The following is a 25,598-nucleotide window of genomic DNA, read 5'->3' on the forward strand; positions in this document are numbered from 1 at the left end:
CCGAAACCCCCTTCACCGATATACTCTTCTTGTTATGCGCTATACGTTTAGGTTTGTTCTGCCACATTGGTGGATATGCGCTCAAATAAGACCTTTTTAATGTCCGCTGCAAGAATTTTGCACCCCGTATTCGATGAGGTATATAATAATCTACATTTCATGTGAGTTTCAGCACATTTAATGCAAATGGGAAATCAGCAACGAATGTATTAACCCCCATTTTTTTTTGTGTACTCTAGACGTTATATGCGCCAAACGTTTAGGTTTGCTCTGGACATTGGTTGATATGCGCTCAAATAAGACCTTTTTATTGTCAGCTGCTAGTATTTTTGCACCCCGTATTGGGTGAGGTATATAATAATCTACATTTTTATGTGATTTTCAGCAAATTTAAGGCAAAAGGGAAATAGCGGCGACTGTATTAAAGCCCGAAACCCCCTTCACCGATATACACTTCTTGTTATGCGCTATACGTTTAGGTTTGTTCTGCCACATCTGGTTGATATGCGCTCAAAAAAGACCTTTTTAATGTCGGCTGATATAATTTTTGCACCCCGTATTCGATGAGGTATATAATAATCTACATTTCATGTGAGTTTCAGCACATTTAATGCAAATGGGAAATCAGCAACGAATGTATTAACCCCCATTTTTTTTTGGTGTACTCTAGACGTTATATGCGCCAAACGTTTAGGTTTGCTCTGGACATTGGTTGATATGCGCTCAAATAAGACCTTTTTATTGTCAGCTGCTAGTATTTTTGCACCCCGTATTGGGTGAGGTATATAATAATCTACATTTTTATGTGATTTTCAGCAAATTTAAGGCAAAAGGGAAATAGCGGCGACTGTATTAAAGCCCGAAACCCCCTTCACCGATATACACTTCTATTTATGCGCTATACGTTTAGGTTTGTTCTGCCACATCTGGTTGATATGCGCTCAAAAAAGACCTTTTAATGTCGGCTGATATAATTTTTGCACCCCGTATTCGATGAGGTATATAATAATCTACATTTCATGTAAGTTTAAGCACATTTCAAGCAAATAGGAAATTAGCAACGAATGTATTAACCCCCACCCCCTTCTATATACTCTGGACGTTATATGTACCAAAAGTTTAAGTTTGTTCTGGACATTGGTCGATATGCTCTCAAATAAAACCTTTTTAATGTCGGCTGCTAGAATTTTTGCACCTTGTATTGGGTGAGGTATATAATAATCTACATTTCATGTGATTTTCAGCAAAATTAAGGCAAATGGGAAATAGTGGCGACTGTATTAAAGCCCGAAACCCCAATCACCGATATACACTTCTTGTTATGCGCTATACGTTTAGGTTTGTTCTGACACATTGGTTGATATGCGCTCAAATAAGACCTTTTTAATGTCAGCTGCTAGTATTTTTGCACCCTGTATTGGGTGAGGTATATAATAATCTACATTTCATGTGATTTTCAGCAAATTTAGGGCAAATGGGAAATAGCGGCGACTGTATTAAAGCCCAAAACCCCCTTCACCGATATATACTCTACATGTTATGCGCTATACATTAAGATTGTTCTGGACATTGGTTGGTATGCGCTCAAGTAAGACCTTTTTAATGTCGGCTGATATAATTTTTGCACCCCGTATTGGGTGAGGTATATAATAATCTACATTTCATGTGATTTTCAGTATATTTAAAGCAAATGGGAAATTAGCAACGAATGTATTAACCCCCACCCCCTTCTATATACTCTAGACGTTATATGCACCAAAAGTTTCAGTTTGTTCTGGACATTGGTTGATATGCGCTCAAATAAGACCTTTTTAATGTCGGTTGCTAGAATTGTTGCACCCCGTATTTGATGAGGTATATAATAATCGACATTTCATGTGAGTTTCAGCACATTTAAAGCAAATGGGAAATCGGCAACGAATGTATTAATCCCCACCCTCTTCTATATACTCTAGACGTCATATGCGCCAAACATTTAGGTTTGTTCTGGATATTGGTTGATATGCGCTCAAATGAGACCTTTTTATTGTCAGCTGCTAGAATTTTTGCACCCTGTAGTGGGTGAGGTATATAATAATCTACATTTCATGTGAGTTTCAGCACATTTAAAACAAATTGGAAATCAGCAACGACTGTATTAATCCCCACCCTCTTCTATATACTCTAGACGTCATATGCGCCAAAAATTTAGGTTTGTTCTGGACATTGGTTGATATGCGCTCAAATTAGACCTTTTTAATGTCGGCTGCTAGAAATTTTGCACCCCGTATTCGATGAGGTATATAATAATCTACATTTCACGTGAGTTTCAGCACATTTAAAGCAAATGGAAAATCAGCAACGAATGTATTAACCCCCATCCCCTTTTATGTACTCTAGACGTTATATGCGCCTAACGTTTAGGTTTGCTCTGGACATTGGTTGATATGCGCTCAAATAAGACCTTTTTATTGTCAGCTGCTAGAATTTTTGCACCCCGTATTCGATGAGGTATATAATAATCTACATTTCACGTGAGTTTCAGCACATTTAAAGCGAATGGGAAATCAGCAATGAATGTATTAACCCCCATCCCCTTTTATATACTCTGGATGTTATATGCGCCAAACGTTTAGGTTTGTTCTGGACATTGGTTGATATGCGCTCAAATTAAACCTTTTTATTGTCAGCTGCTAGAATTTTTGCATCCCGTATTGGGTGAGGTATATAATAATCTATATTTCATGTGATTTTCAGCAAAATTAAGGCAAATGGGAAATAGTGGCGACTGTATTAAAGCCCGAAACCCCCTTCACCGATATACACTTCTTGTTATGCGCTATACGTTTAGGTTTGTTCTGCCACATTGGTTGATATGCACTCAAATAAGACCTTTTTAATGTCAGCTGCTAGTATTTTTGCACCCTGTATTGGGTGAGGTATATAATAATCTACATTTCATGTGAGTTTCAGCAAAATTAAGGCAAATGGGAAATAGTGGCGACTGGATTAAAGCCCGAAACCCCCTTCACCGATATACTCTACATGTTATGCGCTATACATTAAGATTGTTCTGGACATTGGTTGGTATGCGCTCAAGTAAGACCTTTTTAATGTCGGCTGATATAATTTTTGCACCCCGTATTCAATGAGGTATATAATAATCTACATTTCACGTGAGTTTCAGCACATTTAAAGCAAATGGGAAATCAGCAATGAATGTATTAACCCCCATCCCCTTTTATATACTCTGGATGTTATATGCGCCAAACGTTTAGGTTTGTTCTGGACATTGGTTGATATGCGCTCAAATTAAACCTTTTTATTGTCAGCTGCTAGAATTTTTGCACCCCGTATTGGGTGAGGTATATAATAATCTACATTTCATGTGATTCATGTGATTTTCAGCAAAATTAAGGCAAATGGGAAATAGTGGCGACTGTATTAAAGCCCGAAACCCCCTTCACCGATATACACTTCTTGTTATGCGCTATATGTTTAGGTTTGTTCTGCCACATTGGTTGATATGCGCTCAAATGAGACCTTTTTATTGTCAGCTGCTAGAATTTTTGCACCCTGTAGTGGGTGAGGTATATAATAATCTACATTTCATGTGAGTTTCAGCACATTTAAAACAAATTGGAAATCAGCAACGAATGTATTAATCCCCACCCTCTTCTATATACTCTAGACGTCATATGCGCCAAAAATTTAGGTTTGTTCTGGACATTGGTTGATATGCGCTCAAATTAGACCTTTTTAATGTCGGCTGCTAGAAATTTTGCACCCCGTATTCGATGAGGTATATAATAATCTACATTTCATGTGAGTTTCAGCACATTTAAAGCAAATGGAAAATCAGCAACGAATGTATTAACCCCCATCCCCTTTTATGTACTCTAGACGTTATATGCGCCTAACGTTTAGGTTTGCTCTGGACATTGGTTGATATGCGCTCAAATAAGACCTTTTTATTGTCAGCTGCTAGAATTTTGGCACCCCGTATTCGATGAGGTATATAATAATCTACATTTCACGTGAGTTTCAGCACATTTAAAGCGAATGGGAAATCAGCAATGAATGTATTAACCCCCATCCCCTTTTATATACTCTGGATGTTATATGCGCCAAACGTTTAGGTTTGTTCTGGACATTGGTTGATATGCGCTCAAATTAAACCTTTTTATTGTCAGCTGCTAGAATTTTTGCATCCTGTATTGGGTGAGGTATATAATAATCTATATTTCATGTGATTTTCAGCAAAATTAAGGCAAATGGGAAATAGTGGCGACTGTATTAAAGCCCGAAACCCCCTTCACCGATATACACTTCTTGTTATGCGCTATACGTTTAGGTTTGTTCTGCCACATTGGTTGATATTACTCAAATAAGACCTTTTTAAAGTCAGCTGCTAGTATTTTTGCACCCTGTATTGGTGAGGTATATAATAATCTACATTTCATGTGATTTTCAGCAAAATTAAGGCAAATGGGAAATAGTGGCGACTGTATTAAAGCCCGAAACCCCCTTCACCGATATACTCTACATGTTATGCGCTATACATTAAGATTGTTCTGGACATTGGTTGGTATGCGCTCAAGTAAGACCTTTTTAATGTCGGCTGATATAATTTTTGCACCCCGTATTCAATGAGGTATATAATAATCTACATTTCACGTGAGTTTCAGCACATTTAAAGCAAATGGGAAATCAGCAATGAATGTATTAACCCCCATCCCCTTTTATATACTCTGGATGTTATATGCGCCAAACGTTTAGGTTTGTTCTAGACATTGGTTGATATGCGCTCAAATTAAACCTTTTTATTGTCAGCTGCTAGAATTTTTGCACCCCGTATTGGGTGAGGTATATAATAATCTACATTTCATGTGATTCATGTGATTTTCAGCAAAATTAAGGCAAATGGGAAATAGTGGCGACTGTATTAAAGCCCGAAACCCCCTTCACCGATATACACTTCTTGTTATGCGCTATACGTTTAGGTTTGTTCTGCCACATTGGTTGATATGCGCTCAAATAAGACCTTTTTAATGTCAGCTGCTAGTATTTTTGCACTCTGTATTGGGTGAGGTATATAATAATCTACATTTCATGTGATTTTCAGCAGATTTAGGGCAAATGGGAAATAGCGGCGACTGTATTAAAGCCCGAAACCCCCTTCACCGATATACTCTACATGTTATGCGCTATACATTAAGATTGTTCTGGACATTGGTTGGTATGCGCTCAAGTAAGACCTTTTTAATGTCGGCTGATATAATTTTTGCACCCCGTATTCAATGAGGTATATAATAATCTACATTTCATGTGATTTTCAGCATATTTAAAGCAAATGGGAAATTAGCAACGAATGTATTAACCCCCACCCCCTTCTATATACTCTGGACGTTATATGCACCAAAAGTTTAAGTTTGTTCTGGACATTGGTTGATATGCACTCAAATAAGACCTTTTTAATGTCCTTTTAAAAGCCTTCCCAAGGGGCATGAGCGCATTGACTACGTTTCGAGCCCTTGACCTCCCAGTTACAAGACCACTGTTCTATACCACTGAGCGGTCGTGCCTCCTCTTGTACCGTACATACCTCACTGCCAATAGGCCATTTGTGCGTAATGGAATCAAATTCTATCCATACGTGTTTGATAAAGAACCATCGAATATTAGTAGTAAATTGTACTCTAAAAAAAAGCAGAAAATTAGAGAGAACAAATGAGAGAGTTGTGAATTTCTGAAAGATTTTAGGACATTTTAAAATGGCTGGATCGACAGTGTCATTTTGCTAAAGAGCTGGACAACTTTCTCATTTGTAACAAAACAAAAATTACTAAAACGTCAATATTTTAAAATGTTTGAATCAGGAGAGTCTTTCTTTTTAGAGAACCTTTAATAATATGATTCCCATGATACATTTTGAGATATGCCCCAAGGGTGAAGAAAAAACTAAAATTGATGACATCTTTGTAATATACACGATAAACGGGATAGCTGTCCGCAGTGGGAACTCTGTGTTATAGTTCTCTGGTTCATAATGTTATGAACGAGAGCACTGTTCCCATAGGACATCTATTTATTCAGATGGTCATATCTCAGCCAATACTTAATATATTTAATTGGGTTTCGGCATTCGGACATTATTTGTGATGCTCTTTCGGAAAATGAAGAAAAAATTGAGAAATTCTAAAAACAGATTTGTGATGTCGTCACACTTCACCACTCTATTGGAATAGAGGAAGGGACCAAGAAAGGGTGCAAAACCAATGGGATTTGGTACATAATGAACATGTGGAGACGCGTGCTGTGGCACAAACAGCCGCCCCTAATAACTTCAATCATGCAGAGTATAAAATGGCGTCTTAATTCAGGCGAGGATCCAGGGGGGAGGCCGAGCGGACCTTGCCCCCCCCCCCCCGCAAAAAAAAAGAAAAAAAGGAGAGAGTGAGAAGGAAAAGAAGGGAAAGAGGAGAGAAAGGGAAAAAAAGAAGAGGAAGAAGAAAAAAAAGAGGGAAGAAGGAGATCGGGGGGGGGGCAAAAGGACTTGCCTCCCAGGCTGTTGCCTCCCCCCCCCCCCCCCCCCCCCCCCCCCCCCCCATCAAAAAATAAAAGAGAAGGAAGGAAAGGGAAAGAAAAAAGAAAAGAAGGGGGATATCAGTTGCAATTTTCCCGCCAACAAGTTGTGGATCGGGGGGGGGGCAAAAGGCCCTAGCCTCCCCCCCCCCCCCCCCCCCCCGTCCCCGCTAAAAAAAAGAGAAGGAAGGAAAAGGAAAAGAGGAGAGCTAAAAGGGAACAAAAAAGAGGAAGAAAGAAAGAAAAGGGAGAAAAGAAGCGGAGATCAGTTGCGGTTAATCCCGCCAACAATGTGTGGAGCGGGGTGGGGACCAAAATGCCCTTGCCCCTCCCCCCCCCCCCCCCCCCAGCAAACCTAAAAGAGAGATAAGGAAGGGAAGGGAAAGGGAAAGAGGAGAGAGGGAAAGAAAAATAAAGAGAATGAAGAAAGGTAAGGGATATCATTTGCAATTTTCCCGCCAACAAGGTGTAGATCGGAGGGGGGGGGGGGGCTTTGGAGAAATAGAATTCAACGTGGTTTATTTCTAATTCCATAACGGTGGCTTACAAATAATGCTGAAATGAGATAATTTTCCGAGATGTTTCCTCACTTTATGCGTTTGTTAGAAAATGACAAATTCCGAAATTTACAGCCAGGCAAGAAAATGCTTCTTGAGATGCCTGCATATTAGGGCCCGCGGAACGGCGGGGATCGGGATCCTCGTGCCCCCCACACTTTCTTTGAAAAAGTATATTAAAGAGAAATTGAAAGAAAAAGAGCGAGGAAGAAAAAATAGTTAACTGCCAGTGTCACATTAAAATGGGTTATCAAAATATGCTCATCTGACCATGATTAAATGCCTAAAACCCCAAGGGCTCTGCCCCCTGGATTCCACCCAGGGCCCTATTAGGCGGGCCCTTAGATGCTCATCTGACGGTCATTTAATGCCTAAAACCCCTGATTTCCGGGGGCTCTGCCCCCTGGACCCCACACCAAATACTGTCCTGCCACTGCCAGTGTCACAAATAATAAGGTATCAAAAATGCTCATCTGACCGTTATGAAACGCCTAAAACCCCTGAGCTTACGGGGGCTCTGCCCCTTGGACCCAACCAAGAGCCCTTAGGCGGGCCCCTTGATACTCATCTGATCTTAATTGAGTGCCTAAAACCCTTGGGATTCCGGGGCTCCGCTCCCTGAACCCCAAGCCAATTAGTGGCCTGCCACTGTGACAATTAGGTATCAAAATAATGCTCATCTGACCGTAAATTAAAACCTTAAACCCCTGAGCTTCCGGGGCGGACAAGGTATCAACATATGTTCATCTGACCGCAGGCGCGTAGCCAGGGGGGCGGTGGGGTGGTCCCCCGATAAACGCCGGCCTTAACAAGAGAGGAGTGAAAAGGAAGAGGACGTAAAAAGAAAAGGGAATAGACAAATAACATTTTTGAAATTCAGACAAGGATTAAGAGTCGAGAACGGTACAACAAATCGTCTTCTTTCTCTAATGAATTAATGAAACGTCAAAGCTTCCGAGCTTTGCGCGGGGAAGGGGAGGGGGAACTGAATTCAGACGAGAATAATTTTCGAGAACGGTACAACGAATCGTCTTCTTTCTATAATAATTTAATGAAATTTAAAAGCTTCCGCGCTTTGCGCGAGTGGGGGAAAACTGAATTTATACGAGGATTAAAAATCATAACGGTATACAACGAATCGTCTTCTTTCGCTAATGATTTAATGAAACGTAAAAGCTTTCGCGCTTTGCGCGGGTGGGGGAAACTAAATTATTTTCGAGAGCGGAACAACGAATCGTCTTCATTCTCTAAAAATTTAATGAAACGTCGAAGCGGGGGGAAAACTGAATTTAGACAAGGATTAAAGGTACATGTAATACAAAGTTTTGGAATGGGGTCATGAATTCAGTGATTGTTGTCACGGTTGAAATCGAGTCTAAAGTTATGAAATTGTAAATAATACACTCTTTATGTTGTATAGCTCCCTCTCAAGGTCAAGATATTAATTAAGCTATAAAACAATGTTTCTCGACTAAAATCGACCGATTAGCTATTCCCATTTGGAAATTATATATCACAACTACATTTTCTGAGATATTCATGGCCGCAGCTACCATTGTATGGCCGTAGGCGCTTTTTGAAATTTATCAAAACTTACCGGGAGCACCGGTAAATTTTTATATTCAATATTTATCGAAAGCCGAAGTGTTTTAGGAGCTGAATTTTCTAGTGATTATAATACATCCACAGGGGCATCCAAAAATATCAAAATTGTAAAGAAACACTTCCAGCCAATATTCTAAATTTCCCAAAACTTTGTATTACTTTAAGAGTCGAGAACGGTACAACGAATCGTCTTCTTTCTCTAATGATATAAAGATAAAGTTGAGTTCTGGTCATGCGATTGCATTGTGAAAGAAACGGTGTGGAACCGACCAGAAAAGGTTGATCATCTAGCATATAAGAATTTGTGTGTATTGCAAGGTTCTGGAATCATCAAAATGATAAGAAAAAACGAATCGTCCTTTTTCTCTGTTGGGAGGGGGAAACTGAATTTAGACAAGGATTAAGAGTCGAGAACGGTACAACGACTCGTCTTCTTTCTCTAATTATCTAATGAAACGTAAAAGCTTTCGCGCTTCTCGCGGGATTGGGGTAAACATAATTCAGACGAGGATTATTTTGGGGAATGGTCCAACGAATCGTCCTTTTTCTCTGTTGGGAGGGGGGAACTGAATTTAGACAAGGATTAAGAGTCGAGAACGGTACAACGACTCGTCTTCTTTCTCTAATTATCTAATGAAACGTAAAAGCTTTCGCGCTTCTCGCGGGATTGGGGTAAACATAATTCAGACGAGGATTATTTTTGGGAATGGTACAACGAATCGTCCTCTTTCTCTAATAATTTATTGAAATATCAAAGCTTCCGCGCTTCGCGGAGGAAGGAGGGGAAAAACTCGCCCCTTCCTGCATCCACCCACCCCTAATTACGTCACTGCTGGTCACCATTACGTACCAATATTTGGCTCGCATAATTTCAAATTTGGGCCTCCCCCCCCCCCCTAAGAAATCCTGGATCCGCGCCTGTCTTAATTGGCCCCTTGACGATTATCTAAAATCCGGCTTCGAGGTGCACTGCGTATTGCAACTCGGAATATCACTGCAAAATTTCAAGGAAAAAATGATGTCATGGCCGATACGTGTTAATTGGGCGGAATTTCGGCGGAATTCGTATACGTGCCCCTTTTTCAAATTCGATTTACCCAAAACTTTCTGCGTGAATATATACCGTATTTGGTATCATTCACGAAAGGGCGATTCATATTGCAGTCAGTTTGAAACCATTGTCATCTGCGTGCATTGTACGCATTAAACTGGCTTATACGTAATGCATAGTAAAATCATTTTGACGTAGGTATAAAGATCGTCATTTTAGAGCAAGTTTTAGTTCGCAATTTTCTTGAAAATGGCGATTTGGAGGGCAATTTTCTCAAATTTGGTCAGCGTTACGGTATATAATTTTTTTATTTGGCTGGAAAGGGCACATCTTCAAGTATCTAAATCCAAAAAAGGGTACGGGTTTGGCCAGAAACGATAAAGATACGGGCACAGAAAGAAAGCCAATTCCCAGAGCTTTAGAGGGTGCTATTTATTATTTGCATATTCATTGGAGCGTTAAATTCAGCATGACTTTGTGCAATTATTAGATAAAGATACTGCTAGAAATTGAGACGAAACAGAAATGGTATGAGAAAGTTATGGCATTTTTAGATTTTTAGGGGTCCATTTTTCAAAATTTTTAGAGATTTTTCACGGAGTCGGTTTCGGATTTGAATTTGCAGTGCGAAGATGGCATTTTAAAAGTCAGGTTATACATAGCAGATGAAAGAACATAACTTGGACTATTTAGAAGAATCTGTAAGAACCCTGTAGGATCTAGGATAGTGGAGATAGGAAGGAAGAAAGAACGGCCTTAAAACGGACCAGAAACGGACAAAATGGCGCCTGGACGGTTATGCATGAGTGCTTTCGAAAATCGAAGAACGTAGTGACCTTGATGGGATGCTAGAGACTATGCTTACGAAATTTGAAAGAAAAAGGACAAGAGAAAAGCTAGGGATAACAAGCACTTCGTGCGAAACGAACAGGCTTTGTGGACGATAAGTACTATGAAGAATATTAATAGGGCAGAACGTGAACGATAACAAAGCAATGATGATTTCGCCATTTCAATGACGAATTCGTCATTGCAATAAAATTAGAATCAATTAATAAATGAATAATAACGAAAATAAAAAAAATGACTATTAATATATTGCCAACCGTTACCTCAAATTTGGGACGTCGAAATTGCCAAAAGCATTTCCTGAATAAATGGCTCTATCGGGTATAAGTATAACTTCAATCTCATTTTACAACCGTTTTAAACGTAATCTCAAAAGTTTCTTGATTGCGCATGACTCTCACTGAATGTATTTATCTAGCTTGTTACCCACTCTCTTTCTCTCTCTCTCCCTCTCTCTTTCTTTCTTCCCCTTTGCTATCTTCTGACTTTTTCATCCTACCATGTTGTATTTCATGTACTGGGTTTGTGTCGGTTGTTATGCAATTTCTGAATGATACTATCAGAAACTTTACTTGCTACTTGTTTTCTTACTATCTTTCTTATATCTAATTTGATAGGAAGCTGTCCAGACAATTTTTTGTACAGCTGTGCCTTATTCTGTTTTGTATTAATTCATTTCACATGTATATACTATCCCAATTTATGTATTATATTTTACATAGAATTGCATGTTTTTACTTTGTAAAAATGTTTTTAAAGATGGACTTCAATCAACTGAACTGAACTGAACTGAGAGTGTTTATTGTGTTAAGTTTACATCAAACAAGACTAAGGTCTCATCACAACAATATGATACCCCAAAAATACAAGACAAGCAACGCAAAATGAGAACTAAGTCAGATGATTCATTAAGTAGTGAACCGCGGCGGTTTTTATTTATGATGACGTTAAAACATTTATGATGACATATATAATGACATTTATAATGACATTTATGATGACATTTGTGGTGACTTTGAAACAATGATGTATCACATTTCAGTATCTTATCTTGTAGAGGTGTTGTGGACTATAGTGGATAAGTCACCAGATTGCAGATCACGAGGTACGGGGTTCAAGTCCGGCCGAGGCACTAATGTCCTTTATCAAGACGTTAATCTACATGGCCTCTCTCCACCCAGCTGTAAATGTGTACCTGATATGCTTGAGCGCTAGTTACTTTGGCAGCTCGGCTACGACCAGGATAATGTATAAAGCGCCATGAGCGTCAGAACTTGACGGATACCGGCGCTATATAAATGACCATATTATTATTTATAATAACTCGGAGCTTCGAGACTATGAAGCGTACCTTTGTTTCACGCAGTTGCCATTTATTTACACGTTCAAATAAAACCGCAGTGTTTTTTTTTTAAAGCATACATGTATGAATAGTAGTACATTATTGTAGCATTGACATGTAGTCATTTGTAATCTTAAAGGCTAGTTTTAATAGATATGACGCTTTAACAAAATTAATTGTTAACACAGATAGTAAAGTAACTAAACACAACAATGATCTGGCTACAAAGCTAAGAACATAAGGTTAGTGGCACTTGACGTTTAAGTTTAGTTAAACAATATATAAAAACGTGTGATATAAAATAATAACTACAATCACACGAAATATAGTTTACAAAATTCAATACACAACTTAGAGCAATTAGTGAAAAGTGAAAGTGCTGTTTTACATCTCTATCACATGTGTTAAATTGTTTTACAAACATCCCATCCCCATCCCTTACTTTCACAAATAACTTAATTCCATAAAAAATAAGTGAGTTCTTAATTAAAATCGCTAACCAATAATAAGAAAAAATTATTTGAAGGCAATCGTCAAAACGTATCAATAAATATTACGCTCTTTCAGTGCCCATAGGTTTTCTTCCTGCCATGTGCCCATGTACCACACTTTATTGGAGACTGGCAAATGTAGATCAATCTGATTACAAAGGAAATTGTGATAAAGAAAAAGGGGATATCAGATAGTAAACTAGCTAAACACACAGAAATGATCTGGCTGCAAAGCAAAGAACATGAAGTTAGTGGTATTTGACGTTTTAGTTGATTTAAACAATATATAAAACGTGTGATGGAAAAAAATAACTACAATCACACGAATTATAGTTTACAAAATTCCATACACAACTTAGAGCAACGATTTTTTTTTGACACGAAGTTACTACAAACATTAAAGACATCCATGTGCTGACAGGAACTAATATTTCTGTAAAGATTGGTTTTACAATGGCATTAATACGCTAAGGTAATTTTTATTTAGTAATTTAGTGCTGGTTTGATATTGCTCATAAATATCTAGCTATTGATACATGTACATATTCAACTTTTATACTACGATAAATACAACATAGGAAAACCAGTGGTGACTTGTTATGCCACAAAGTGTTTTATGCCATTTCATTGGCCTAACTAGTATAACTGGTCAGTCAAACCATAAACAAGCTTAAGTCTGGTTTAATACTGCCTATCTAAGAAACCAAAAAAAAAAAACCGTCCTTGAGGAATTGGAGATTGAGCAAATATTTGAAGAGTCGGTTAGGAAGTGACAACTTGCAGGATTTGACCGAGCGGCTTCGGTTTGTCTGGTCTGTTGTCGCTCTGGCGTCGGTTTTGTTGGTGTGACTAAGGTATTTTAATAGGCTTAAACATGATAAAGATGGGTTGAAAGAAGAGATAAAGAGATGAATATGTGAGATACATGTAGATGAAGAAAGAGGACAGAGGGAGCGAGGGAGAGAAAGAGAGAGGGTGAGAGAGAGAGAGAGAGAAAAGCCAAAAAGGGGGGATTGAGGGACGGAGGGTAAGAGACGCACGGAAAAATTTGGAGGAGAAAAAAAGTACAAGCCTATCATCCTCACAAATTTCCATGCAACTTTGAAGCAATGAAATTTTGATATCTATTTCAAATTTGCAAGATAAATGAATGTTGGTGTACTTATTACAATTGCGAAAATGTTGTTCTTGGTTGGTCTCTGAATTACGTATATATCAATTAAAGATGATCCGTTTGACTTGGACAAAGATTTCTTGACAATCCTTCCGAAAGCGCCTGTTTAGTTTCCAGTAGACGAAAAGATTGATTATAGAGTTAATCTCATAGAGACGAAAGAAGATGGCGTAAACGGTGTGATGTAGATTAGACCGGTTCATAAAGGCTCGTCTTATCTCGATTGGAACGAACCGACCAAAGAACAATGGTGTTAGACTGACAACAAAGATGACAGTTACACAGCCTAGCATTAGTGTTAGTCTCTTTTCTGCTTGTCGGTTGGTGTTGATAGTGTTAGGTTCGGCGGGTCGGGGTTTGGCTAGCGGCGCGGCGGTTAAAACGGTTGCTGTCGCCGTATCGAGAGCGTCAGGAATATTTCCCGATTCCTGACGTTGCATCGGTTTGGTCTCGTCATGGACTGATTTTTGGGACTCTAAGGCAACTGTCGCAGCTGTTTGACTCTCTTCCTCTGCTTTAGATTCACCCTGCAGGTGCTTAGGGTGCACGCCTGTGTTGGTGAAGCCATTTTGGATACCAGACGCACCTGTTTGGTCCTCGGTCACACCCCCCTCATCTATAAGCATGTTGCTATTACCCCTCTGATCGGATACATTGTCAGTTGATAACGTAAAGGCCGTGTTACTATCCCTGTTAAGAACAGTAGAGCGATCACCTGGCCCGTTGTGTGCAGCTGTGGCAGAAGCCGGGTTTTTAATGAGCATGGCACGCACTTTGGACTGCCGACGCAACGCGTAGATGACGCGACAGTATACCAAGGACGTTGTAGAGAGACAGGTTATGATATACCCCTGAAAAATGTATTTGTCATACTGAGTGAACCAATAAATATCCCACCTATACAGGCAGTCTTTGATAAAGTCGTCATAGTGTGTCACCGCAATAGAAGGTGCAACGATTAAAAACACCAGCAGATTGGCGAACATGGCAATGATGACTGCTCGACGCACTGTTGGGCGGCGGTGGACGGGGAAACACACCGCTAAGTACCGGTCAATGCTAATAACAACCGTCATTATCATTTGAGAAGATAACAAACCTGTTTCCAAGTACCATTTGAATTTGCAATACAGGTTATTCGCTACCCATACTTTAACTTTAAGTAGGCATATTGCCGAGGTCATCAAATCGGCAATTGCTAGCGCCATTATGAAGATGTCCGTCCCAATTTTCTTTTTCTTTTTCGAGTAGCCGGCCAAAATAACAATATTGCTCGGCAATCCGATAGTGAATATGATTGCGTATAAAGCAATGAAGGCACTGCGAATGATAGCCATACTTTGACACACGGATCCGTTGGTTAGTGATCGGTTCCAACTGCAATGTGTTACGAAGTAGATGTCCTAGAAATACTTTAAGAGCATGATTTTGCGTCTTCATTTATAGACTGAAAACAAATGACGTAGATGTTTCAATCCTTAAGAAATTGTCTCCCGTCCGCAACGATGGTAGCTATTACCGTACTCTTCCATTTCTTTGATTTCTTTTAAGTTCGATAAACCCCTTTTTTGGTTATATGTACTTTCTTTAAAAAATGTATCAGCCGTTTTAAGTACTTCAGCTGTATTACTATTTTATTGATAAAATGAATTTCAGCGAAAAAATGAATCTCGCCATTTTGATATTTGAGGCTGTTTAATAAAGAATAATACAAATTTTAAAAGAAAAGGATTAGTATTTGTTACAGCCTGGCCTACCGCAAGACTCCATAAAGAAAATGCATTAGTTTAATTCTATTTGGGGGTATTGTATTTCTGTAATATTAATCTATGTCATGTGCATGACGTGATTTTACTGTGGTTGTAGATTTAAACATTGCGACTTAGAAATTCTTTATTCAATATATATTAATAAAGTTGTAACCATTAACAACGAAAGCTTGAATATAGAAAAGAAGATTGCTGCATATCGATAAACATGTCTAACATGTCGAAGTCACTTTACATCTTAGGCCATATAAATTGTATAACTTTATTTCATGTTTTCTTGTATTTACTATAAATATGACAATGTTAATTCCTGGAGTTTTGCCATGTGCCAATTTTGTTTACAATAAAACCGATATTGAATTGAATTGAATTGGTTTGAGATAAAACTTCAGAAACAATTGCGTAGCCACGAAGGTAAACGGGACACGTACCACGCCCGGATAACTCCAAACCGACTCCAAGCCGACTTGACACCCACCAATGTTTTGTTTGGTCTGTTGTCGGTCTTGTCGGTGTGACTGAGGTATTTTGATAGGCATAAACATGATAGAGATGGGTTGAATGAAAAGAGAGACATGTCTGAGATAGATAAAGAAAGAAGACAGAGGGAGCGAGCGAAAGAGAGAGAAAGAGATGCAGACAGACAGAAAAAAGAGGATTTAAGGACAGAGGGGTAGAGAGAGAGAGAGAGAGAGAGAGAGAGGGGGGGCGAAGAGCAAGAGGAAAGGGCTAGAAGTGATGAAGAAAAAAGTGAAACGAAATGAGAACACGCCCGGAAAAATTTGGAAGAGAAAAAATAGCATAAGTCTATAAATCCTCAAAAATGTCCATGCATCTTTAAGGCAATGAAATTTTGATATCTATTTCAAATTTGCAAGATAATTGAATTTTGGTGTATTTATTACAATTGCGGAAATGTTGTTCTTGGTTGGTCTCTTAATTACGTATCTATCGATTAAAGATGATCCGTTTGACTTGGACAAAGATTTCTTGACAATCCTTCCGAAAGCGCCTGTTTAGTTTCCAGTAGACGAAAAGATTGATTATAGAGTTAATCTCATAGAGACGAAAGAAGATGGCGTAAACGGTGTGATGGAGATTAGACCGGTTCATGAAGGCTCGTCTTGTCTCAATGGGAACGTACCGACCTACGAACATTGGTATTAGACTGACAACATAGATGGAAGTTACACAGCCTAGCATTAGTGTTAGTCTCTTTTCTGATTGTCGGTTGGTGTTGATAGTGTTAGGTTCGGCGGGTCGGGGTTTGGCTGGCGGCGCGACGGTTAGAACGGTTGCTGTCGCCGTATCGAGAGCGTTAGGAACTTTTCCCGATTCCTGACGTTGCATCGGTTTGGTCTCGTCGTTGACTGATTTTGGGGACTCTTGATCTAAGGCAACTGTCGCATCTGTTCGACTCTCTTCCTCTGCTTTAGGTTCACCCTGCAGGTGCTTAGGGTGCACGCCTATGTTGCTGAAGCCATTTTGGATACCAGATACACCTGTTTGGTCCTCGGTCACACCCCCCCCTCATCTACAAGCAGGTTGCTATTACCACTCTGATCGGATACATTGTCAGTTGATAACGCAAAGGCCGTGTTACCATCCCTGTTAAGAACATTAGAGCGATCACCTGGCCCGTTGTGTGCAGCTGTGGTAGAAGCCGGGTTTTTAACGAGCAAGGCTCGCACTTTGGACTGGCGACGCAACGCGTAGATGACGCGACAGTATAACAAGGACGTTGTAGAGATACAGGTTATGATATATCCCTGTTGGTAGTATTTGTCGAACTGATTAAACCAATTAATACCCCACATATACATGCAGTCTTTGATGAAGTCGTCATAGCGTGTCACCACAATAGTAGGTGTATTGATTAAAAACACCAGCAGATTAGCGAACATGACAATGAAGACGGCCCGACGCACTGTTGGGCGGCGGTGGACGGGGAAACACACCGCTAAGTACCGGTCAATGCTAATAACAAGCGTCATCATCATTTGAGAAGCTAACAAACATGTTTGCAAGTACCAATAGGATTTGCAATAAAAGTTATTTGCTACCCATACCTTAACTTTAAGTAGGCATATTGCCGAGGTCATCAAATCGGCAATTGCTAGCGCCATTATGAAGATGTCCGTCCCAATTTTCTTTTTCTTTTTCGAGTAGCCGGCTAAAATAACAATATTGCTCGGCAATCCGATAGTGAATATGATTGCGTATAAAGCAATGAAGACACTGCGAATGATAGCCATACTTTGACACACGGATCCTTTGGTTGGTGATCGGTTCCACCTGCAATGTGTTACGAAGTAGATGTCTTAGAAATACTTTAACGAGTTTCATTCTGCGTCTTCATTTATAGACTGAAAACAAATGACGTATATATTTTCAATCCGGAAGGATTTGTCTTCCTTCCGCAACGATGGTAGCTATTACCGTACTCTTCCATTTCTTTGTTTTCTTTTAAGTTCGATAAACCCCTTATTTGGTTATATGTACTTTCTTAATAAGTGTATCAGCCGTTTTAAGTACTTCAGCCGTACTACCATTTTATTGATAAAATGAATTTCAGCGAAATAATGAATCACGCCATTTTTATATTTGAGGCTGTATAGTGAAGAATAATACAAATTTTAAAAGAAAAGGATTGGTATTTGTTATAGCCTGGCCAACCGCAAGACTCCATAAAGAAAATGCATTAGTTTAATTCTATTTGGGGGTATTGTATGACTGTAATATTAATCTATGTCATGTGCATGACGTGATTTTACTGTGGTTGTAGATTTAAACATTGCGACTTAGTAATTCTTTATTCAAAATATATTAATAAAGTTGTAACCATTAACAATGAAAGCTTGAATATAGAAAAGAAGATTGCTGCATATCGATAAACATGTCTGACATGTCGAAGTCACTTTACATCTTAGTCCATATAAATTGTATAACTTTATTTCATGTTTTCTTGTATTTACTTTAAATATGACAATGTTAATTCCTGGAGTTTTGCCATGTGCCAATTTTGTTTACAATAAAACCGATATTGACTTGAATTGAATTGGTTTGAGATAAAACTTCAGAAACAATTGCGTAGCCACGAAGGTAAACGGGACACGTACCACGCCCGGATAACTCCAAACCGACTCCAAGCCGACTTGACACCCATACCAATGTTTCGTTTGGTCTGTTGTCGGTCTGTTGTCGGTCTTGTATGGTTGACTGGGGTCTTTTGATAGGCATAAACATGATAAAGATGGGTTGAAAGAAAAGAGAGGCATGTCTGAGATAGATGAAGAAAGAAGACAGAGGGAGCGAGCGAAAGAGAGAGAGAGAGAGATGCAGACAAACAGAAAAAAGGAGGATTTAAGGACAGAGGGGTAGAGAGAGAGAGAGAGAGGAGCGAAAGGCAAGAGGAAAGGGCTAGAAGTGATGAAGAAAAAAAGTGAAACGAAATGAGAACACGCCCGGAAAAAATTGGAAGAGAAAAAATAGCATGAGTCTATAAATCCTCAAAAATGTCCATGCATCTTTAAGCCAATGAAATTTTGATATCTATTTCAAATTTGCAAGATAAATGAATGTTGGTGTACTTATTACAATCGCGGAAATGTTGTTCTTGGTTGGTCTCTGAATTACGTATCTATCATTTAAAGATGATCCGTTTGACTTGGAAAAAGATTTCTTGACAATCCTTCCGAAAGCGCCTGTTTAGTTTCCAGTAGACGAAAAGATTGATTATAGAGTTAATCTCATAGAGACGAAAGAAGATGGCGTAAACGGTGTGATGTAGATTGGACCGGTTCATGAAGGCTCGTCTTGTCTCAATGGGAACGTACCGACCAAGAAACGATGGTAATAGACTGACAACAAAGATGACAGTTACACAGCCTAGCATTAGTGTTAGTCTCTTTTCTGCTTGTCGGTTGGTGTTGATAGCGTTAGGCTCGGCGGGCCGCGTTCTAGATAGCGGCGCGGCGGTTAGAACGGTTGCTGTCGCCGTATGGAGAGCGTCAAGAATATTTCCCGATTCCTGACGTTGCATCGGTTTGGTCTCGTCGTGGACTGATTTTGGGGACTCTAAGGCAACTGTCGCAGCTGTTCGACTCTCTTCCTCTGCTTTAGATTCACCCTGCAGGTGCTTAGGGTGCACGCCTGTGTTGGTGAAGCCATTTTGGATACCAGACGCACCTGTTTGGTCCTCGGTCACACCCCCCTCATCTACAAGCAGGTTGCTATTACCACTCTGATCGGATACATTGTCAGTTGATAACGTAAAGGCCGTGTTACCATCCCTGTTAAGAACAGTAGAGCGATCACCTGGCCCGATGTGTGCAGCTGTGGCAGAAGCCGGGTTTTTAATGAGCAAGGCTCGCACTTTGGACTGGCGACGCAACACGTTGATGACGCGACAGTATAACAAGGACGTTGTAGAGAGACAGGTTATGGTATACCCCTGTAGGATGTATTTGTCATACTGAGTAAACCAATTAATATCCCACCTAAACAGGCAGTCTTTGATGAAGTCGTCATACTGTGTCACCGCAATTAAAGGTGCAATGATTAAAAACACCAGCAGATTGGCGAACATGACAATGAAGACGGCTCGACGCACTGTTGGGCGGCGGTGGACGGGGAAACACACCGCTAAGTACCGGTCAATGCTAATAACAACCGTCATCATCATTTGAGAAGCTAACAAACATGTTTCCAAGTACCATTTGAATTTGCAATACAGGTTATTTGCTACCCATACTTTAACTTTAAGTAGGCATATTGCCGAGGTCATCAAATCGGCAATTGCTAGCGCCATTATGAAGATGTCCGTCCCAATTTTCTTTTTCTTTTTCGAGTAGCCGGCCAAAATAACAATATTGCTCGGCAATCCGATAGTGAATATGATTGCGTATACAGCAATGAAGACACTGCGAATGATAGCCATACTTTGACACACGGATCCGTTGGTTAGTGATCGGTTCCAACTGCAATGTGTTACGAAGTAGATATCCTAGAAATACTTTAGCGACTTTCATTCTGCGTCTTCATTTATAGACTGAAAACAAATGACGTAGATATTTTCAATCCGGAAGGATTTGTCTCCCTTCCGCATCGATGGTAGCTATTACCGTACTCTTCCATTTCTTTGTTTTCTTTTAAGTTCGATAAACCCCTTATTTGGTTATATGTACTTTCTTAATAAGTTTATCAGCCGTTTTAAGTACTTCAGACGTACTACCATTTTATTGATAAAATGAATTTCAGCGAAATAATGAATCACGCCATTTTTATATTTGAGGCTGTATAGTGAAGAATAATACAAATTTTAAAAGAAAAGGATTGGTATTTGTTATAGCCTGGCCAACCGCAAGACTCCATAAAGAAAATGCATTAGTTTCATTCTATTTGGGGGTATTGTATGATATTAATCTATGTCATGTGCATGACGTGATTTTACTGTGGTTGTAGATTTAAATATTGCGACTTAGAGATTCTTTATTCAAAATATATTAATAAAGTTGTAACCATTAACAATGAAAGCTTGACTATAGAAAAGAAGATTGCTGCATATCGATAAACATGTGTGACATGTCGAAGTCACTTTAAATCTTAGTCCATATAAATTGTATAACTTTATTTTATGTTTTCTTGTGTTTACTATAAATATGACAATGTTAATTCCTGGAGTTTTGCCATGTGCCAATTTTGTTTACAATAAAAACCGATATTGAATTGAATTGAATTGGTTTGAGATAAAACTTCAGAAACAATTGCGTAGCCACGAAGGTAAACGGGACACGTACCACGCCCGGATAACTCCAAACCGACTCCAAGCCGACTTGACACCCACCAATGTTTTGTTTGGTCTGTTGTCGGTCTGATGTCGGTCTGTCGGTGTGATATAAGCCTCGGTCACAAATTCCATTACGAACTGCTGCTACGTACGCCGTACGAACGATTTTTAGACGATGGAAATTTGGGAAGACAATGGGAAAACAGGGAGATTCGTACGAAATTATCGTTTGTACGAACCTTTGTGACCGTAGCTTAACCGAAATAACCTAAACCGTTGAGACATGACTAACAAACAAACTAACAAAACCACATGACTAAACAAAATTGGATCACTACAATCGGTCAAAGTATTTCTCGAATAAATGGCTCTATCGGGTAAAAGAGAGTGTTTATTGTGTCATCTTTACATCAAACAAGACTAAGATCTCATCACAACAATATGATACCCCAAAAATACAAGACAAACAACGCAAAATGAAGACTAAATCAGATAATTCATTAAGTGGTGAACCGTGGCGGTTTCTATTTATGATGACGTAAAGTGTATAATGCTTCATACTTCAATATCTTATAATCACTCAGATCTTCAAGACTTATGCTACGTTTACACTATGTTCCCAGCGGCCACGACAGCCCCGTTTGCCCGAAACGTAGTGCGCCGTGGGATTTTGGCCATCTTTTCTCTGTATTCAAGTTTTGTTAGGTCTTGCCAAGTTTCTAACGGTCTATCACGGTATCCGTGACGGTCCGTGGGAGAGAAAGGGGCTGCTGTCCCGGAGGCTGCAAGGCTCGCCAAGGTTCAACCCGCGGTCTACCACGGATGCCAATACGTTCCCTCCCGGCCCGTCGCGTTCCGATTGGGTCCCTCACGTTTCTCACTTTCTGATCAAGATCTGACACGTTTTCCTAGTTCTGTCAAAGCTTTCTTAGGATGAAACGTGGCCGCCGGATAGCTTTGGAGCACGTTTGTGCCCAAGGTATAAACAGAAGGCATCCCAAGCAATAGCAACTATTGAATCCTGAGACCGCACGCGCCGTGTCAGACCGTAGTAGAACGCAACGCGCCGGGCCCGTAAACCGTCACGCTACGGACCGCCTCCAAGTTTTGTTATACGTACTATTACGTATTGTCACGTTTTATTGCGTTCACCCCGTTTTAATACGGCCTACTTGGTTTTTCAACCGCACCGTGACTGCCGTGCCAATTTTGTGAAAGTTTAGCAATCTGGCACGGCATCCACGGCAATCACGGCCTATCACGTTTGCCCATTCCGTCCCCCGCGTTGTCTCACGTCCATCCCGTTTTGTCCACGGTGACCTGAAACGTGATTGCCGTGGCCGCCGGGAACATACTGTAAACGTAGCATAAGCGTATTACCTTTGTTGGACGCAGTTGCTATTCATTTTCACGTGAACAGGAAACCGCAGCGGTTTTTTTTTTAATTATTATTATTGTTACAGCACCATATCTAAACGAGCCTTTAAGATCACAAATGACTACATGTTAATGCTACACTTTAATATATGAATAGAAGTCTATTAATTTTGAACACAGAGAAAGAATACTGATTGCATGCGGCTGCTCATACAATGTTAGTGAAAAGTGAAAGTGCTTTTACATCTCTATCACGTGTTTTAAATTGTTTTACAAACATCCCATCCCCATCTCTTACTTTCACAAATAACTTAATTCCATTTTAAAAAAAAGTGATTTCTTAATTAAAATCGCTAACCAATAATAAGACAAAATTATTTGAAGGAAATTGTCAACATGTATCAATAATAGGAAGCCAACATTACGCTCTTTCAGTGCCCATATATGCTTTTTTTTCTACCGTGTACCCGTATATATAACATTGGAGACTGGCAAATGTAGATCAATCTGATTCCAAAGGAAATTATGATAAAGAAAACTAGGAAAATCAAATAGTAAAGTAACTATAAACACACAAAAATGATCTGGCAGCAAAGCTAAGAACATGAAGTTAGTGTTATTTGACGTTTTAGCTTATAACGATGTTTAAAACGTGTGATGGAAAATAAAAACTACAATCACGCTAATCATAGTTTACCAAATTCAACACACAATTTAGAGCAATGATTTTCTTTTTGACACGAAGTTACTACAAACATTAAAGACATCCATGTGCTGACAAGAACTAATATTTCTGTAAAGATTGGCCTTACAATGGCATTAATACGCTAAGGTAATTTTTATTTAGTAATTTAGTGCTGGTTTGATATCGCTCATAAATATTTAGCTATTGATACATGTACATATTCAACTTTTATACTACGATAAATACAACATAGGAAAACCAGTGGTGACTTGTTATGCCACAAAATGTTTTATGCCATTTCATTGGCCTAACTAGTATAACTGGTCAGTCAAACCATAAACAAGCTTAAGTCTGGTTTAATACTGCCTATCTAAGAAACCCAAATTTGATAGGCAAAAACATGATAAAGATGAGTTGAAAGAAGGGATAAAGAGATGAATATGTGAGATAGATGAAGAAAGAGGACAGAGGGAGCGAGGGAGAGAAAGAGAGGGAGAGAGAGAGAGAGGGGGGAGAGAGAGGGAGAGAGAGAGGCCAAAAAAGGGGGATTGAGGGAAGGAGGGTAAGGGACGCACGGAAAAATTCGGAAGAGAAAAAAGATCCTCACAAATTTCCATGCAACTTTGAAGCAATGAAATTTTGATACCTATTTCAAATTTGCGAGATAAATGAATGTTGGTGTACTTATTACAATTGCGAAAATGTTGTTCTTGGTTGGTCTCTGAACTACGTATCTATCATTCAAAGATGATCCCTTTGACTTGGACAAAGATTTCTTGACAATCCTTCCGAAAGCGCCTGTTTAGTTTCCAGTAGACGAAAAGATTGATTATAGAGTTAATCTCATAGAGACGAAAGAAGATAGCGTAAACGGTGTGATGTAGATTAGACCGGTTCATGAAGGCTCGTCTTGTCTCAATGGGAACGTACCGACCAAGGAGCAATGGTAATAGACTGACAACAAAGATGACAGTTACACAGCCTAGCATTAGTGTTAGTCTCTTTTCTGCTTGTCGGTTGGTGTTGATAGTGTGAGGTTCGGCGGGCCGCGTTCTGGCTAGCGGCACGGCGGTTAGAACGGTTGCTGTCGCCGTATCGAGAGCGTCAGGAATATTTCCCGATTCCTGACGTTGCATCGGTTTGGTCTCGTCATGGACTGATTTTTGGGACTCTAAGGCAACTGTCGCAGCTGTTTGACTCTCTTCCTCTGCTTTAGATTCACCCTGCAGGTGCTTAGGGTGCACGCCTATGTTGCTGAAGCCATTTTGGATACCAGATACACCTGTTTGGTCCTCGGTCACACCCCCCTCATCTATAAGCATGTTGCTATTACCACTCTGATCGGATACATTGTCAGTTGATAACGCAAAGGCCGTGTTACCATCCCTGTTAAGAACATTACAGCGATCACCTGGCCCGTTGTGTGCAGCTGTGGCAGAAGCCGGGTTTTTAATGAGCAAGGCTCGCACTTTGGACTGGCGACGCAACGCGTAGATGACGCGACAGTATAACAAGGACGTTGTAGAGAGACAGGTTATGGCATACCCCTGTAGGATGTATTTGTCATACTGAGTAAACCAATTAATATCCCACCTATACAGGCAGTCTTTGATGAAGTCGTCATAGTGTGTCACCGTAATAGAAGGTGCAACGAGTAAAAACACCAGCAGATTAGCGAACATGACAATGATGACGGCTCGACGGACTGTTGGGCGGCGGTGGACGGGGAAACACACCGCTAAGTACCGGTCAATGCTAATAACAACCGTCATCATCATTTGAGAAGCTAACAAACTTGTTTCCAAGTACCATTTGAATTTGCAATACAGGTTATTTGCTACCCATACTTTAACTTTAAGTAGGCATATTGCCGAGGTCATCAAATCGGCAATTGCTAGCGCCATTATGAAGATGTCCGTCCCAATTTTCTTTTTCTTTTTCGAGTAGCCGGCCAAAATAACAATATTGCTCGGCAATCCGATAGTGAATATGATTGCGTAGAAAGCCAAGAAGACGCTGCGAATGATAGCCATACTTTGACAAATGGATCCGTTGGTTGGTGATTGGTTCCAACTGCAATGTTTTGCAAAGTAGAAGTCCGATAAATACTTTAAGAGCATCATTCTGCGTCTTCATTTATAGGCTAAAAACAAATGACGTAGATATTTTAAATCAGGAGGGATTTGTCTCCCGTCTGCAACGTTATTTTTTTTCTACTTAGAGAGGATTAATTTCACATTCAAATCTGACAAATCAATAGAAAGTTAAGCATGCACGAATAACAAACAAGTTATTTTAATATCTACAACATCAAATTTATAAGTAAGCTTCAAGAATCCCTTTTAG

General features: G+C 39.6%; 1 protein-coding gene across 1 annotated transcript; it reads right to left on the reverse strand.

Annotated features, from left to right (window-relative positions):
• Positions 1-23,989: 23,989 nt before the first annotated feature.
• On the reverse strand, positions 23,990-25,024 carry LOC115923360. Its single transcript, XM_030983826.1, has one exon. The coding sequence runs from the start codon at positions 25,022-25,024 to the stop codon at positions 23,990-23,992; it is 1,035 nt and encodes a 344-aa protein (XP_030839686.1).
• Between the last annotated feature and the right edge of the window lie 574 nt (positions 25,025-25,598).

The sequence above is a fragment of the Strongylocentrotus purpuratus genome, unplaced genomic scaffold (assembly GCF_000002235.5).
Source record: "Strongylocentrotus purpuratus isolate Spur 01 unplaced genomic scaffold, Spur_5.0 spur5_scaffold_13, whole genome shotgun sequence".
In the NCBI taxonomy this organism is placed as follows: Eukaryota; Metazoa; Echinodermata; class Echinoidea; order Camarodonta; family Strongylocentrotidae; genus Strongylocentrotus; species Strongylocentrotus purpuratus.

Bases quoted from the DNA above. Each gene is read 5' to 3' on its own strand.
- LOC115923360 (XM_030983826.1), bottom strand. From the start codon at position 25,024: ATGACGGTTGTTATTAGCATTGACCGGTACTTAGCGGTGTGTTTCCCC.